The sequence below is a fragment of the Cydia splendana genome, chromosome 13 (assembly GCF_910591565.1).
Source record: "Cydia splendana chromosome 13, ilCydSple1.2, whole genome shotgun sequence".
NCBI classification, from domain to species: domain Eukaryota; kingdom Metazoa; phylum Arthropoda; class Insecta; order Lepidoptera; family Tortricidae; genus Cydia; species Cydia splendana.
Window position 1 is genome coordinate 16,271,831 of NC_085972.1, and position 17,120 is coordinate 16,288,950.

At 36.8% G+C, this 17,120-nt stretch overlaps 1 protein-coding gene across 5 annotated transcripts in view; it reads right to left on the bottom strand.

Annotated features, from left to right (window-relative positions):
* Positions 1 to 2,953: 2,953 nt before the first annotated feature.
* The window catches only part of LOC134796171 (G-protein coupled receptor Mth2-like), a 61,241-nt gene continuing 47,074 nt past the window's right edge, over positions 2,954 to 17,120 (bottom strand). For 2 of the 5 annotated variants that reach the window (XM_063768148.1, XM_063768151.1), the window contains exons 2-9: positions 16,711 to 16,897; positions 16,132 to 16,323; positions 12,618 to 12,696; positions 5,763 to 5,941; positions 5,198 to 5,369; positions 4,876 to 5,061; positions 4,389 to 4,500; positions 2,956 to 3,139 (exon numbers count right to left, since the gene is read on the bottom strand). In XM_063768148.1, the coding sequence (XP_063624218.1) occupies positions 3,059 to 3,139; positions 4,389 to 4,500; positions 4,876 to 5,061; positions 5,198 to 5,369; positions 5,763 to 5,941; positions 12,618 to 12,696; positions 16,132 to 16,323; positions 16,711 to 16,897 (1,188 nt within the window). In that variant the 3' untranslated portion in view covers positions 2,956 to 3,058. Of the gene's footprint in view, positions 3,140 to 4,388; positions 4,501 to 4,875; positions 5,062 to 5,197; positions 5,370 to 5,762; positions 5,942 to 12,617; positions 12,697 to 16,131; positions 16,324 to 16,710; positions 16,898 to 17,120 lie in introns of all 5 variants that reach the window. The other 3 variants (XM_063768150.1, XM_063768152.1, XM_063768153.1) reach the window with 2 other exon arrangements.

Sequence of the window (17,120 nt, forward strand, 5' to 3'; positions counted from 1 at the left end):
TGCAGAGCGGGCGCGGCCTGGAAGCGTCCGCACCGCGACTGCTCTCGCGGGCTGGAAGCGTCTGCACCGCGACTGCAGCAACAGGAGCGGGCGCGGGACAGGAGCGGGCGCCTCTCGCGGACTGGAAGCGTCCGCATCGCGACTGCAGCAACAGTAGTGGGCGTCCCGCGGACCCCGCACCGCGACACCTCGGGCTCCGGCCCGCAGCGTCGCGGCGTCTCGGGGTCACCTTGGTCGACAGCAGAAGAAAGTCGACGGCGCGCGGGGGCCGGGGCCCGGGCGGGACAGGGGAGCCCCGGTCGCGTCGCAGCTAACGACACGAGGTACTCCCAGGTTAATACGACCTGCCCGAGAACCGTCCTTTAGTGTTGAACGCCAATAAAACTAGAATATCATTAAACTGGCTCACCGGATGGTTCGTGACAATCCAAACCTCCTTATCGGCGAAGCGCGGCACCCGGCAGCGGCGCGCGCAGGCTGCCCGCCCCCGCCCCCGCCGCCCGGGCGCCGCCCCCGCCGCCGCCGGCACGATGACCGCACGTTCCCTCTCCGATGCGGAGCGACTTGCGTTACCACTTGTTAACGAAAACTACTGACGCACTTCCTACTTCGATCTCGAAAATGCGAGTTAACGGTAACGATTTTAGCAGCATGGAATGTGAAAATTAATTTAGCAAGAAAAAAAGTGGGTAGAATCGAAAAGCACCGTTCGATGACTTCGATCGCGAGACCGCTAAAAGACTAATATGTAGTAGCGATCTCTGCTATATCTCACTATTTAATCGACCGAGCTTTGGATCGGAAATGTTAAAAACACCATGCTGCAAAAATATACGCAAAAAAAAAATTTGCGGACCATCGGTCAGACGGTCGACGAAACAATGACATGGTGGCGGCGAGTCGCGGGAAGCGAGCAACGGATTGCAGTGAGGGGAAGCGGAACAACGTCACGGCGTGGGGCGGAGCGACTACATAGACGCTAGCGGCATCTATCGGTCACCGATCGCGTTACTCTCTCGATGAACATCTCTGACGTAGAGTACGGAACACATAATATATCGTCCCATACAAAATTTGAATTTCGCGCCTTTTTCTACTGACAAGATTTGCTCGACCATCTATAGTAATTTAGTTGTAAAGTGCATTCCATTTCTTAAGCATAATTATAAGATTTCTGAACACAAAAATATAAACCTATGTCTGACAAGAAATTGTAGAAAATAAATGAGGGCGCCACTCCCTAAGTAACTCTAACATTTTTGACATAAAATGCTTAAACATAGCAACATTTAGTATGGCATTTTTTTAGTTCCATTTTATTTAATTTCTACTATTTTATGTTACACTATTAAGTAGGTATGCTTAGTTCTAGTTACAAACATTATTAAGTATAAAAAGTCATTCCGTTAATATTTCTTAAAAAATAATGAGATCAATAAAAGAGCTAAGAAATGTCGAATAAGTATTTAAAATTACAATTTGGTAGAACGTGAATAGTGGATTGTTTAGATTGTTACTTATTCATTCAGAGAGTAAATAAAGTAATACCAATTTTAAACCGAACGCTTCTCCAATGTATTTACTCTGGCGTCTATTATGCTTTGAAGGAGGGTCATTTAAAATAGATTTCAATCTGAAAATGTTTGTGATTGAATCTGTATTTATATTTATTTTATTGGTATAAATAGATTTCCAAATATCAATATGTATAATAAAATACACGCGAGGGAATCAGGATAAGAACTATTGTAGCTAAAATTTCGAAAAGAAACCAACTTAATATCCTTAAGTTTTAGAGGAAACAAAGCTCGCTTTATGCAGACATCAAATAGGTCAAACATTTATAAATACTTAGGTATTTTTAAATGTTTGACCTAACTTCAGCATCGATCATGTAATTTCAGTGCTACGCCTTTAAATATGAGATTTCACATAGTATCAAATAAAATAACCAATATGACATGTGGCAGTGCAGTTTCGTTAATCTACTTAAAAAATGCAAATTAATTGTATGTTGTATATTTTTAATTTTTTTGTCTCGGATACCAGGTGTTTTAAATCTTCACATTCTTTGGTTCAACACACACAACAATTTATCTTCATTATTTATAAATAACCACAAAATAACTTCGAATTATTTATCTACTTGAAATACGTAGTTTTTTTAGTAATTTCTGATAGAATCTTAAATTGTGGTAGTGTTTAAAACCAAAAACAGTCTGCGGAAAATTCTATACAAGAATGCGTATTTCAAAAAACAGTAGGTACATTATTGTCAACTTCAACGATAAACAGTCATTTCCTGAGTTCCAGCAGTCAAAATTTAAGCATCTGGTGCTCTGTAGCTGGCGATTAAAACAAAAAAATACGATCATGTAAAGAATTTACCACAGACTTATAAGGGATATCAATGAACGGTTAATATTAACCTATTAACCCTGATTAGCATTTATTTTACAGATCTGGATCGTATTCGTAAACTGCTCCAAACGGTCGGCTTCCCAGCGCTCGCAATCTTTTTATGAATTACAGGGTTACCCCTGTATTAGCACTGTCTGTTATCTCTCTTCTTCTCTTCTTTATATTTAAGAGCTGTGCTCTTGTCGGTGGAGCAATCTCCAACTCGTCCGGTCCTCTGCCAACTCCTTAACCTTCTGGTATGACACGACCTGAACCTTTTCTTTTATTTGGTTGAAATAATTCTGTCTGTTATAAATAATATAATTTTGTTTCATGTTTTCATCAATAAATGTGTAGCTTTGCATTTACTGTGCAACATACTATTGTAGATAAGGATACAAAACCCAGCGCCATTACGCGTCGGTATTTTTTTAAACATAAAATCATCCCGATTAGTGGGGTGAGTCTGTCATGACAAGCAAGGTCAGCTCACCACTCGCCAAAGGCACCCGAGGATATCGTTCTACGTATCTATATTTATCATCGAAGATTGAGAATTTCTGCTGTAGCAAACCTCGACTTCAGCAAATGTCGCTACATCAAGACCATTCAGAGGACTCAAAGTTGCTGGTTATTCTTGACAGAGTTCATGCGGACATCATCTCGGGAGGACAGCGTGCGTGTCGAGGTGGTTTGCGTCTGTGTGCGGGACATGGGCTTCCCGCGCATCTGGTTGTACCTGGACATAAGGTATCGGTTAGGGATTTGTCACACTCATATTTACAAAGTTTAAATTCCAGGGATAAATCATTTATGAGGGATTTTACAGTAGTTACATAATGTATCTAGGGAAATTTATGGTTGTCTAATAAACATACACCGATGCTTTCGGTGCAAGAACGGTAATACTATTCAAAAAGTACCTATAAGTAGGTACTTATTACTTATTAACTTAAATACATCACCTACTCTAGGGTAGCTAAGAAGTGCGAATTATGTGAAAAAAATATGGATCGGTTCCACTTGAAAATGGTTTAAATTACATTGAAGTAATTAGTACTATGTGTATAGGATAGGACCATGGGCTTTAGGCCATGGAAACAGGTGAATAAAACGAATTAGGTATAATATAATATATAGTAAAAATGATTAGTGAATATGAGTAGGAGGTGCATTTCAAACAAAGCGTGACGTTATTATTACCAACACCAGATTAAGGCAAAAACATAATTTTTCCGTTATCAAGTCAATCAAGCATCTATTTTTTCCCTTTTTGCCGTGAATTGTTATTTAATTGATAATAGTTTTGATGCAAAACATTATTTAAATTCGTACGTGTTACATCCGTAATCAAACAGCAATTTTTTCCATGTAAGTACCTACCTACCTATAAAGGATTTAAAACCAAGCGGTGTCATTGACAGGGATTTTACCCAGAACGAGTCGGCAAATGTGGCTTCCTTGACCTTTATTACCACATTTTTTTGTAATTGTTAGTAACACTCGTATTGTTAGTCACGTTTATAAAAAGTTCTCAGTTCACTCCAAACCAAATTACCGATTATGTAAAAAGCTCTGTACCTTTAACCTTTACTTTGTCCGGTTTTTGACAGTACAGGCAGTCATTACTCCGATACAGAGGAACTATTCTTAAATAAACTGATTTATAATTTGACTCTTTTTTTTATAGTAGCGTTCGTCCCGGTTTCATCCTTAGCCATTGATTTATAGCACGGGAACCGCTTTCAAGTATGTATGTAATTTTCGTGTTACCATTAACTTTTGACTGCATTTAGTAGGTATTTTGGAGTGTTTTAAATATTAATATATGTCCATTTAATTTTTCAAATTTTTATGTTTCATATCCATTTTGAATTTGGCCACATTCAGTCATATACAGGTGAATTTGATCGGTTTGGTTTATCAAGCTAAATATTGGATGTTTTAATAGTTCTACTGTTATCAGAGTCGTAACAGATGGTCCGTACTGTATCAAGACTGCCTCTTTGCTGCTGATATGCCTTCCAATTCCTCACGTCCCTGTGGCCTATCGGCCTGTCTCCACTATCGCTGTGTGAGATGCGAAATGTTTCATTGAACCTAGACACAAAATGACAAATGAGCACAATGATCGGTGATGTAACAGCTCATGTTTATGAACTTTCAGCCAAATGAGCATTCATCTGACACGGTAAAGACACCAGCAGTAAGTTTCCGCTACCTCAAGCATAAGCTTTAAAAATAGATTTGATAGATTCACCGTTCACTATACTTGACTATACACTATACTAAAGGGCGATGACGTCATGTCGTTACCATGTCGAACGATGAATAAACAATATACAGCGTCGTTTGAGATGAATAAACGAAAAGATAAAAATGACTAATACATTTAAGAAAAAAAAAAGAAAATTAAATATACTGATATATGTAGAGAGAAATGATACAAAATACCCAAACAAGCAAATAACGAACCTCTTTTTCATCAGGCGGAAGATTTTGCGCTTGCAGACGAAGATGATGAAGATGAACACGCCGATCATGACGTTGTAGACGTCAATGATGCGAAACACTATGTTGGTCTGTGGGTATTGGCCACTGATTATCTCCAAGATCCAGTTGATGCCCATTATAGTGAAGAGTTTTACGTAGAGAAGTAGTCTGAAAGAGATTTTGGATGGATGAGTGTAAGTATATGAATTTAGTGGTAATATATCCACAAGGGTAAAATAGAATATTTGAATACCTTTTCACAGCGCAGTAAGGTAAAGTAGATGACCATATTATTATTTTTTACCTTTGCCTGTCATTCCGGTGCTGGTCTGTAGTAGCGCTGTCCTTAGACTTGAGGGTCTTCTGCGTCTGTTGTTTAATCTGGTTGATCTTCCACGCGGTCAGTATGAAAAACACGATGTTGGCTACGCAAAGGATCATCATGGGGCCATACAGGTACAGCAATTTACTTGTGCCTGGAACATTTTATAAAAACAACAGTAAGTTTGCCATCTTATGTAGGTATATAGAGTTAGTTCTAAGAGTATAAGACTATAGTGAAATTAACGTTCTCCTAGCCTAGTCGGAAGCCTACAAAGTTCCAACTTTGTAGGCTCCTCCAGGGACCTCCAGGTCCTGGGTTCAAGTCCCGTCTATGGTCCATTTATATCGCCTAGTATCCATAGTACAAGCTATATTTAATTTGATGCTAGGTCGATCTGTTTAAGGTTGTTCCCAAATATTATATAATTATTTATTTTAATAAATTAAATCAATCTTCACTGCATGGACCTAGTGGACCTGGTAACTAGGTACTTGTACTATGTAGTATTGTAAAGATTTAATTATTTTGCACAAGTTAAACATACCGTGAAGGAAGCATCCCTGTTGTCTCAACATGGGCATGGCTGGGTGCGAGGGTAGCCCGGAGAACTCGAGCGCTGCTAGGATTATCGTCAAGCCGGTCGGGAACCCGAAGGCGTACGCTGCGTACGCGCAGAAACGCGCGCGCATCGATAGCTTCTCGAAAGACAGACCCCGCTTGCCACTGAAAACGATCAAATAAGTACTTCTAATTCGTTTGATATTAATTTTAGTATGACTAACGATATGTAGTTTAAATTCGAATGATCAAATGGTTTCCACCTCATAAGGCCCACGGTCCTACTTATAGTTATAATTATTTAAATAGAGTTGCAATATTTTTTATTCATTACATTTCAAAACAAAAGAAATTCAACCTTATTTACATTTTACATTCCAACACTATTGATTTTAAATTTCACAGCCAACTTCGTTTTCATTAATTTTCATTTTCATTAGGTAAATATAATTATTATAGGTAGGGGCTTACATAAAAAGAGATGCAGAAAAATTAAAAATAAACGATAAAAAAGAAAAAAATGCAAAACATAGCCAGCCCAGCGGGTCTCGAACGCAGACCACTAGCGTAAACTATCAATCTGCGCTCAAGCTACCGCTCGACCAGGTCTATGTGTACTGACCCTGTCGAAATTTGTTCTTACTATGTAACTTTCATGTTAACCATAATAGAGAGTTAGGGCAAAAAGTTAGGGGTTTGCACAAATCACGCGAGGTGTTTTCGGCTACTTTTTGAGCTCCCTCCCCCTTGGCAAAGCCCTTGGTGATATTTGGTGAGGTTTTTGACTAACCCACACAACCGCGCGTGTATTTTTTTTGAAAATACTTGTCATGGTAAATTATGTAGCTACAATACATTTACTGCCATCTTTCGACAGACGATTAAAACTGTTAGAACGCCATTTGACTTTGATCATTATTCTTTCACTGATATGTGTAAACTTGTTAAATATTAATATTAACGCCATCTACTCGAGAGTAGGCTGAAGGTTATAGCTCCATCACTCGAAAAGATTGCACCATACCTTTGGCCTATAGTCGAGTAGATGGCGTTAATATTAATATTTAATAAGTTAACACATATCAGTGAAAGAATAAGGGTCAAAGTCAAATGGCGTTCTAACAGTTTTATGCTCTGTCGAAAGATGGCAGTAAATTAACAGTGGCTACATAATTTACTTTGACAATCCGTCTCTATACACTATATTCTCTTTGCATAAATTAAACATTGGCTACAAATATAATGACCATTAAAAAATACTTTGGTACCCTAAATAAAAAAAGGCTGCTATTTAACTGATCACCAGATTTAGTAAAATTTAATACCAAAAAAATCTATTTTACCACCCTAAAATAATGAATGATCACCAAAATTATAACACCATTTTAATGTGAAATGATTACCAATTTTATTACACTTTACTATCCTTTTAAAGGAAATGACACCAAACTAATCATTATTAACCCAAAAATACTAAATGATTACCAAATTTCAAACCCCATTTTAATGTGAAATGATAACCAAATTTTTACATCTTGCTATCCTATTAAAGAAAATGACACCAAAATAATCATTGTAAACCCAAAAATAGTAAATGACCACCAAAATTAGAACTCCATTTTAATGTAAAATTATAACCAAATTTTTAAATCTTGATATCATATTAAAGCAAATGACTCCAAAATAATCATTGTAAACCCAAAAATAGTAAATGACCACCAAAATTTTAATCACATTTTAATTAAAAATGTGCAAATATTTAATATAATTATCGTTATCCTATTAAATTAATTAATCCACTTCACCACCTTTTTCTAGTAGCATTTTATTTCTGTTACAGTCGCAGTTCTAACCTAACCTAACCCACTTTTCTAGTAGCATTTAGTTTATGTAAGGGTCGCAGTTCAAACCTAACCTAACCTAACCCACTTTTCTAGTAGCATTTCTTTTCTGCAAGGGTCGCAGTTCAAACCTAACCTAACCCACTTTTCTAGTAGCATTTCTTTTCTGCAAGGTTCGCAGTTCAAACCTAACGTAACCCACTTTTCTAGTAGCATTTCGTTTCTGTGTGGGTCGCAGTTCAAACCTAACCTAGCCCACTTTTCTAGTAGCATTTTTTTTCTGTATGGGTCGCAGTTCAAACCTAACCTAACCCACTTTTCTAGTAGCATTTCTTTTCTGTAAGGGTCACAGTTCAAACCTAACCTAACCCACTTTTCTAATAGCATTTCTTTTCTGCAAGGGTCGCAGTTCAAACCTAACCTAACCCACTTTTCTAGTAGCATTTCTTTTCTGTAAGGGTCGCATTTCAAACCTAACCTATCCCACTTTTCTAGTAGCATTTTTTTCTGTAAGGGTCGCAGTTCAAACCTAACCTAACCCACTTTTCTAGTAGCATTTCTTTTCTGTAAGGGTCGCAGTTCAAACCTAACCTAACCCATTTTTCTAGTAGCATTTGGTTTCTGTAAGGGTCGCAGTTCAAACCTAACCTAACCCACTTTTCTGATAGCAGTTTGGTTCTGTATGGGGCGCAGTTAAAACCTAACCTAACCCACTTTTCTAGTAGCATTTCGTTTCTAGAAGAATTATTATTTTGGAGTCATTTGCTTTAATAGGATAGCAAACCTAACCCACTATTCTATTGGCATTTCGTTTCTGTATGAGTCGCAGTTCAGACCTAACCTAACCCACTTTTCTAGTAGCAATTCGTATCTGTATGGGTAGCAGTTGAAACTTAACCTAGCCCACTTTTTTAGTAGCATTTCGGTTCTGTGAGGATCGCAGTTCTAACCTAACCTAACCCACTTTTATAGTAGCATTTCGTTTCTGTAAAGGTCGCAGTTCAAACCTAACCTGACCTACTTTTCTAGTACCATTTCGTTTCTGTAAGGGTCGCAGTGCTAACCTAACCCACTTAACTGATAGCAGTTTGACTTACTTTTCAAGTAGCATAACGAAATGCTACTAGAAAAGTAGATTAGGTAAGGTAGGTATGCGGTGCGGGGTACGGGGGGTTGAGCGGGAGGGGCTAGTAATTTTGGCATCAGTTTACTTTATTTGGTAATATGTATACATTTTTTGGTAATCATAGTGGTTTATTTAGGTGAAAATATCGCATTAATTTGGTCTTCAAGATTTGGTGATCATTAATGATTTTTGGTGATCATTCAATATATTTGGTATTTGAATACAATTTGAAGTGCAGTCGTAATTAAAATGGTGGTACTTTTGTATTTTTAGGTCTTATTTTTTTGGTGTTCAGTAATTTTTTTTGGTAAGCATGATTTTTTTATTTAGGGTACCAAAGTATTTTTTGGTGGTCATTATATTTGTAGCCATAAAAAAATCATGCTTACCAAAAAAATTACTGAACACCAAAAAAATAAGGCCTAAAAATACAAAAGTACCACCACTTTAATTACGACTGCACTTCAAATTGTATTCAAATACCAAATATATTGAATGATCACCAAAAATCATTAATGATCACCAAATCTTGAAGACCAAATTAATGCGATATTTTCACCTAAATAAACCACTATGATTACCAAAAAATGTATACATATTACCAAATAAAGTAAACTGATGTCAAAATTACTAGCCCCTCCCGCTCAACCCCCCGTAGCCCGCACCGCATACCTACCTAACCTAATCTACTTTTCTAGTAGCATTTCGTTATGCTACTAGAAAAGTAAGTTAAACTGCTATCAGGTACGTGGGTTAGGTTAGGTTAGCACTGCGACCCTTACAGAAACGAAATGGTACTAGAAAAGTAGGTTAGGTTAAGTTTCAACTGCTACCCATACAGATACGAAACGCTACTAGAAAAGTGAGTTAGGTTAGGTTTGAACTGCGACCCTTACATAAAAGAAATGCTACTAGAAAAGTGGGTAAGGTTAGGTTTGAACTGCGACCCATACAGAAACGAAATGCTACTAGAAAAGTGGGTTAGGTTAGGTTTGAACTGCGACCCTTGCAGAAAAGAAATGCTACTAGAAAAGTGGGTTAGGTTAGGTTTGAACTGCGACCCTTACAGAAACAAAATGCTACTAGAAAAGTGGGTTAGGTTAGGTTAGAACTGCGACTGTTACAGAAATAAAATGCTACTAGAAAAAGGTGACGAAGTGGATTAATTAATTTAATAGGATAACGATATATTAAATGTTTGCACATTTTTAATTAAAATGTGGTTACAATTTTTGTGATCATTTACTATTTTTGCGTTTACAATAATTATTTTGGAGCCATTTGCTTTAATAGGATAGCAAGAATTAAAAATTTGGTTATCATTTTACATTAAAATGGAGTTCTAATTTTGGTGGTCATTTACTATTTTTGGGTTTACAATGATTATTTTGGTGTCATTTTCTTTAATAGGATAGCAAGATGTAAACATTTGGTTATCATTTCACATTAAAATGGGGTTTGAAATTTGGTAATCATTGACTATTTTTGGGTTAATAATGATTAGTTTGGTGTCATTTCCTTTAAAAGGATAGTAAAATGTAATAAAATTGGTAATCATTTCGCATTAAAATGGTGTTATAATTTTGGTGATCATTCATGATTTTAGGGTGGTAAAATAGATTTTTTTGGTATTAAATTTTACTAAATCTGGTGATCAGTTAAATAGCAGCCTTAAACATTTAAAAACATATCATTATCGTGTTAGAAATACATATTACAAAAAATGCAATAACATAGCCAGCCCAGCGGGTCTCGAACGCAGACCACTAGCGTAAACTACTAAGCTAGCGTCTGCGCTCCAGCTACCGCCCGACCAGGACTATGTGTATAAACCGTGTCAAAATTTGTCCTCACTTACTTATCATGTCAATCATAATTAAAAATAAACGTATAAGAAATGTAAAAAAAAAAATGCAAAACATAGCCAGCCCAGCGGGTCTCGAACGCAGACCACTAGCGTAAACTTCTAAGCTAGCGTCTGCGCTCCAGCTACCGCCCGACCAGGACTATGTGAACTAACCGTGTCAAAATTTGTCCTTACTTACTTGTCATGTCAATCATAATTACAAATAAACGTATAAAAAATGTATAAAAAATTCAAAACACAGCCAGCCCAGCGGGTCTCGAACGCAGACCACTAGCGTAAACTACTAAGCTAGCATCTGCGCTCCAGCTACCGCCCGACCAGGACTATGTGTACTAACCGTGACAAAATTTGTCCTTACTTACTTGTCATGTCAATCATAATTACAAATAAACGTATAAAAAATGTATAAAAAATTCAAAACACAGCCAGCCCAGCGGGTCTCGAACGCAGACCACTAGCGTAAACTACTAAGCTAGCGTCTGCGCTCCAGCTACCGCCCGACCAGGACTATGTGTACTAACCGTGTCAAAATTTGTCCTTACTTACTTGTCATGTCAATCATAATTACAAATAAACGTATAAAAAATGTATAAAAAATTCAAAACACAGCCAGCCCAGCGGGTCTCGAACGCAGACCACTAGCGTAAACTACTAAGCTAGCATCTGCGCTCCAGCTACCGCCCGACCAGGACTATGTGTACTAACCGTGACAAAATGTGTCCTTACTATGTACTCGTATCGTACATGCCATGTCAACGACAAATCTTAAATAATTAAGACTTTCAAATGACTTGTAATTGCTTGTAATTAATTATTTACCTCTTCGGTAAGTAGGTAACCTAAACGCCTAAACTAAGAATGAAAGTTAATTGATTTAACTGACCGAGGTTAACTGTAGGTATTAAATTTTTTCTTAGAAGTCAATTAGGACAAGTATTGTAACTAGGTATTTAGCAAGACGTATAAAGAAAAATAATTAGTCTCACGTATTGTGCCTATTGACTCAATGAATATGTTCGTTTTTTTCATACGTTTAAGAAACTGCGATAATTGGTCGAACTTTAATGGTTCACATGATTACATAATGACCGTTAAAATTAGATAAAATAAGAATTTTGTCCCTACAATACAAACTTATTGTTTAAAAATTCTCAAATATGATGAATCAGCATATTACAATATCGTAACTTGTAAATGCCCTAGTGGTTAAACGCCACTCAATAGTAGCTTTTTAGGGTTCCGTACCCAAAAGGTAAAACGGGACCCTATTACTAAGACTTCGCTGTCCGTCCGTCCGTCCGTCCGTCCGTCCGTCCGTCCGTCCGTCCGTCCGTCCGTCTGTCTGTCACCAGGCTGTATCTCACGAACCGTGATAGCTAGACAGTTGAAATTTTCACAGATGATGTATTTCTGTTGCCGCTATAACAAAAAATACTAAAAACAGAATAAAATAAAGATTTAAATGGGGCTCCCATACAACAAACGTGATTTTTGACCAAAGTTAAGCAACGTCGGGCGTGGTCAGTACTTGGATGGGTGACCGTTTTTTTTTTTTTTGAATTTTTTTCCGTTTTTTATTTTCATTATGGTACGGAACCCTTCGTGCGCGAGTCCGACTCGCACTTGCCCGGTTTTTCGATTTTGTGTATAATTTAGGTTTTTTTACCTGTCCTGTTTTATTCTTTAAACAAGTTTTGTTGTACATATTTTAACTAAACTAATGTATTTAAAAAATATAAATATAAAATGTAACATTGTTGTATCATTTAATTCATTTATTACAAACATTCTGGTATTGTCTCTGCAATTAATTCAGATTACTGGGTTTTGTTGTTTTTTGTTGTGTGTCAGGTACTGCGTAGGTACAGCGAGTTGCAAAAGTACATAGCTGATTTATGAATGAATTAAATTAATACAGTTGTAATTGGGTATTGTTGTAATTGGGTATGCACTTTTGCTGCTATGTGTAAAAATATACATGATCCATAATTGTTTTACTTCACTTACCTAAAAGTCCACCAAATGTCGAAACACATGACGTTAAGCCAGAAAAAAGCAGACAGCAGAGCGAAGTAGATCACGAATGCTGTAACAACAGAAATTAAGTTATTGAGTAAGGCTTTAAATAAAACTGAGTTAAATTGCAACGTAATCCCTACCTAAATATATCTCGCTTACCTTATCGTCTAAAATTCTAAATTATCCTATGGTTGATAACTTCATTCCATAAAAGTCATATACAGACCTTGAGTTAATTTCTATAATTTACCCAATTTTAAATAAAAAAAGATACCTAATACTGATTATACCACATCGTGCAAAAATAAAAACACAACTGCATTTGATTAGAGACGTCCAAAAATGGAAGTGACTCTTATACATGGAGTCTCATTCGTGTCACTTTTTCCTATTAGCAAAGACATATGTAACTTCGTATAAGACGAATAAAGTCTAAGGAAAAAACGTGCCTCGGAATTCAAGCAAAAGTCATTCTCGAATAGATGGCGCACACACCTTTAGCCTATCCTCGGCTAGATGGCGTGACGACACCGTTTCATATTTAACAATTTGAACACATAGATATCAGTGAATGAACATGGATCAAAATGATATAAAAATAATAAAATCATTTATCCATATATATACATTTTTTGATAACTTTATACGATTTCATTTTGAGTTTTAGTAGTGTGTCGATAGATGGCAGTAAATTTACAGTGACTACACAATTTACAATGACAGGACCCCTCTATATTAGGTATTTCATTTGTTTACTTACTTACACAGTCAAACTTGTTTGTTTAAAATAAAAATTGCGCAACTTTTGTCTCAAGAACGTGTCAGATGGAAAGATATTATGAATCAAATACAAAAATAAAGTTCTTTGATTTCATTATCGTCTGTTCTTTCTAATAAGTGGGACCGTTGCCAACCCGCGACAGTTGTAGTTCCAAACTTATTTGTGTTAGGAGAAGTAATAATATTGAAAGCTTATTTACAAAAATATTACGGGCTACGCATTGACCAGGCGCAGGCGTTGTTGATGTACTTATTCTTTACGATGGAACTATTAGTTCTAATGTTTAAAGGAAATATTTTTTAGTCAAATCGATAAACACAACATGATACATTTTTATTTTTTACATGTGTCTGTTTGGCCCGATGGTTGACTGGTAGAGAATGTCATTAGGCATTAAAATTACTAAATAGTTATGATAGAAAATCTCATAGAAATGCTCACAGAGTCACTAGTTATGAATAGGGGTCTTAATTATTGAATGAAATATTATGTGAAGTAATGGGGAAACCTTACTAGTGGAATTTTCCTTATTGATATTATTCCGTACTTACAAAAAGGTTTATTCCCCGTATACGAATTAACATGTTTTGTCTAGACGTAGGTATAATCTACCGAAATTATTGATCTCAGGAAAAACCTGTTATTTACTAAGTCTTAAATTTCAATCTATTTTTACACAATATCCACTTGTAAAAAAGACAAAAAACTACGTTACTAAAGATATACAATACCGACAGAGTAGAAGGGAATAAAAGAAGTTGACAAAAATTTTAAAACATGTAAAGAAATGTTGAAAAATCTTTGAACAGGTGAGATTCATAGAATATCCCAATAAAATAAAATTAAAAAACAGTGACAGTTCGAGCGAACCTACATAAACCCAGAAGGTGGTGATGTTTAAATGGTAATGACATTATAATTCGTCGTTGAGAATGCCAAATCCGGTATGTGCGCGATTTTAATCAAATTAATTAATACCTTATGTATTTTGTTGCTAGGTAACTATTTGTCAATCAAAAATCGTGCACATAACGGATTTGGCATTCTCAACGACGAATTGCTAGATTGGGAAATTACAGAAGCATACCAATAAGTGCATTCACACTGCGATGCACTGTATGCGGGTAGAGTTCGAATAGTTTGTTAATATACTTAACGTATTATTGCATTGGATCAAAGCTTCGTTTTGAAAGGAAACCATAAAAATGTGACCTAACACATGGGGTTCCTCAAATCCTCAGTAACATCATTTTTTAAGTTCCCTTTTAGGGTTGCATAATCCACTGGTCACTGTCTTGTTTAGGTACCTATATACTTAGGATCCTTTAGTTTTAGCTAGCTAGCTTTATGTCATGGTAGACATTTTAATAATTTAAAATATGTACATATGGTAATAAATAAAATTTTAACTTTTGCCAGTAACCTATGTGCGCAAGCACTCAAAGCGATTAAAACGAACGAAACTGTCGCGAATTCATACTACTAATTTACACCTCCCCCTAACCCTTGGGACGTGACTACCTACTCCAGCAGATTCCAACTACCCATAGACCACACCCAAATTGACCAAAAAGACAATTAACATTTCGCATTACTTAATAAAATTAAAATGTCTAAAGTATATTCGTCATGCACGTCTAATATAAAATGGAAGGGTGTTTCAGACTCTGGTTTGAAACATGTTGAAACCCAGTGTACAGAGAGCTGCAAAATTGCATAGAGAAATGGTGTAGGTACAGCAAGTTCCCAATAATATATCTACTTTTCTACCTAAGCGGCTAGTTAAGTATAGAGACATACTAATCGTTGAGACGCTGAGTTGTATGTAGGTACAGTAACAATTTGTATGGCGCTGTGCTGACAAAAGTGATGAATCCAATAAAGCTTCTTGTGAATCCGTCTGCGGTTCATGACTCAAATGCTTAACCTAATATATTCCAGTTACTTAGTGAATACAGTACTGCCGTGTCACGCGCATCTCATGTAACTTTAAAAGGTGAGTTTCGAGATAATTACGTTTAAAGTTTTAAAGATTCAAATGCTGTTATCGTTAACGGTTCATCGTAATTTTTTTATTTTTTCTTATCTACATGTAGGAAATATGGTCACAGAATAGGCCTTTAATTATTTTTCGCATAATTGAATAGTTTTCATTTTATTCGAATTAAATGGTTCCGCATGATCAACTCTTCCATACTATAGTGGTCACACGAAGTCATGTAAGTCAAGTTACATGACATACGCGTGATCAAACGTGACACGTATTACTTGACCAATATTGTTGTCGTATAAACCAAGCGCTCGGCTAGTCATGCCTAACTCCGGCAACTTAAGAAACGATGGTGATATTTTGGTTGTGTCAGTCATGCAACTCGAGTTAACTGAGTTGTGCCTGACGCCATCGGCAAAAAAATGAAGTTACATGAGTTAGTCATATGCTTTTCTCAGTAAATAATGAAGATTTTCAAAATTTTCTTTTAGAACATATATCTTTAATGGTTTTTAAGACGATTTAGACTGGTTATCCGTAACTCATGTAACTCGAGTTAACGGAGTTAGGCATGACACGGCAGAGTAAGGGTCGGTTGCACCAAACCGTCTGTCACCGTTTTAGCTTTCGCTAAATTTTATTGTATGGAAAGTTACATAGTTCTCTGCTGCACCTGACGTTGATCAGTCTGTTAATTGTGGTTGGTGCAACTGGCCCTAAGAGTCACTTACTGAGTCCAATGCAGATCGTGATCGTGGTGTTATTGACGGTGATCATAATCTGCATGGCGGCCAGGAAGGTGAAGCCCACGCACATGCAGGCGAGGTAGACCATCAGCACCCGTCCGTGCAGGTTCTGCAGCTCAGGCAGCAGCGCGTACACCGCTATGGTCACGATGAAGAACGCTGACGAGATCAGCATACCTGGAGTAAACGGCTCAGTTAATTTTTTTGTATGAACGTGGCGGTTTACTGAAGTATTTTTTTGAATCACAACAGAACTCTGCGTGTGTTATATTATTTACTTTTATTTTACAACAAGAGGAACAAATTCTAAAATTATCAATGGCAGAAAATGACCCTCTGCAGCAGCATTATATTAGAGGATTGTTTACCTACTTGACTCCAATCGTCTAAAAACTACCCAGTTCTTTGATGTGTCGTAAAATTAGGTTTAATTTTAACAGTCATCGGCTTACAATTTTAAGAGTTACCAAAAATCAGCTTTCTAGAATGGACAGAAGTATGAAAAGGTATAAGCGATCCTCTGATCAAAATGTTCCAGTTAACATAAAAATGGAAGAAACTTACAAGTGGAACTGACGACGTAATTCGAGCTATCTTCTTCATCTTGAGGGAAGCACACCAGTGCGTCCAGCTTGGTACTAGTCGATCCATCCTCATGTTCTTGTATGAAGCTGTCTATGCAGTACTCGTCAGTTTCCCGCTTCAGCCAGGGGTTGACACTGCCTGGCACTTGGATGAACAGCCTTCCGTCCTGAAATAACCAACCAAGTTATTTCAATTATCAGGCTTGGGTCTAATTAAATGTTGAAATGAAGAGTTGGATTGAAGGGTCTGGCGTTAAAAAAGGAATCAATTTGGTTTATTGTGTGCCTGTGAATGATTTTTTGCGCAATCTACCAGCGTAATCCATCTCAAAGTATTTCAAGTTAAATTATTCAACACTTATGTTACACTATGAACTTGATATAAGAATT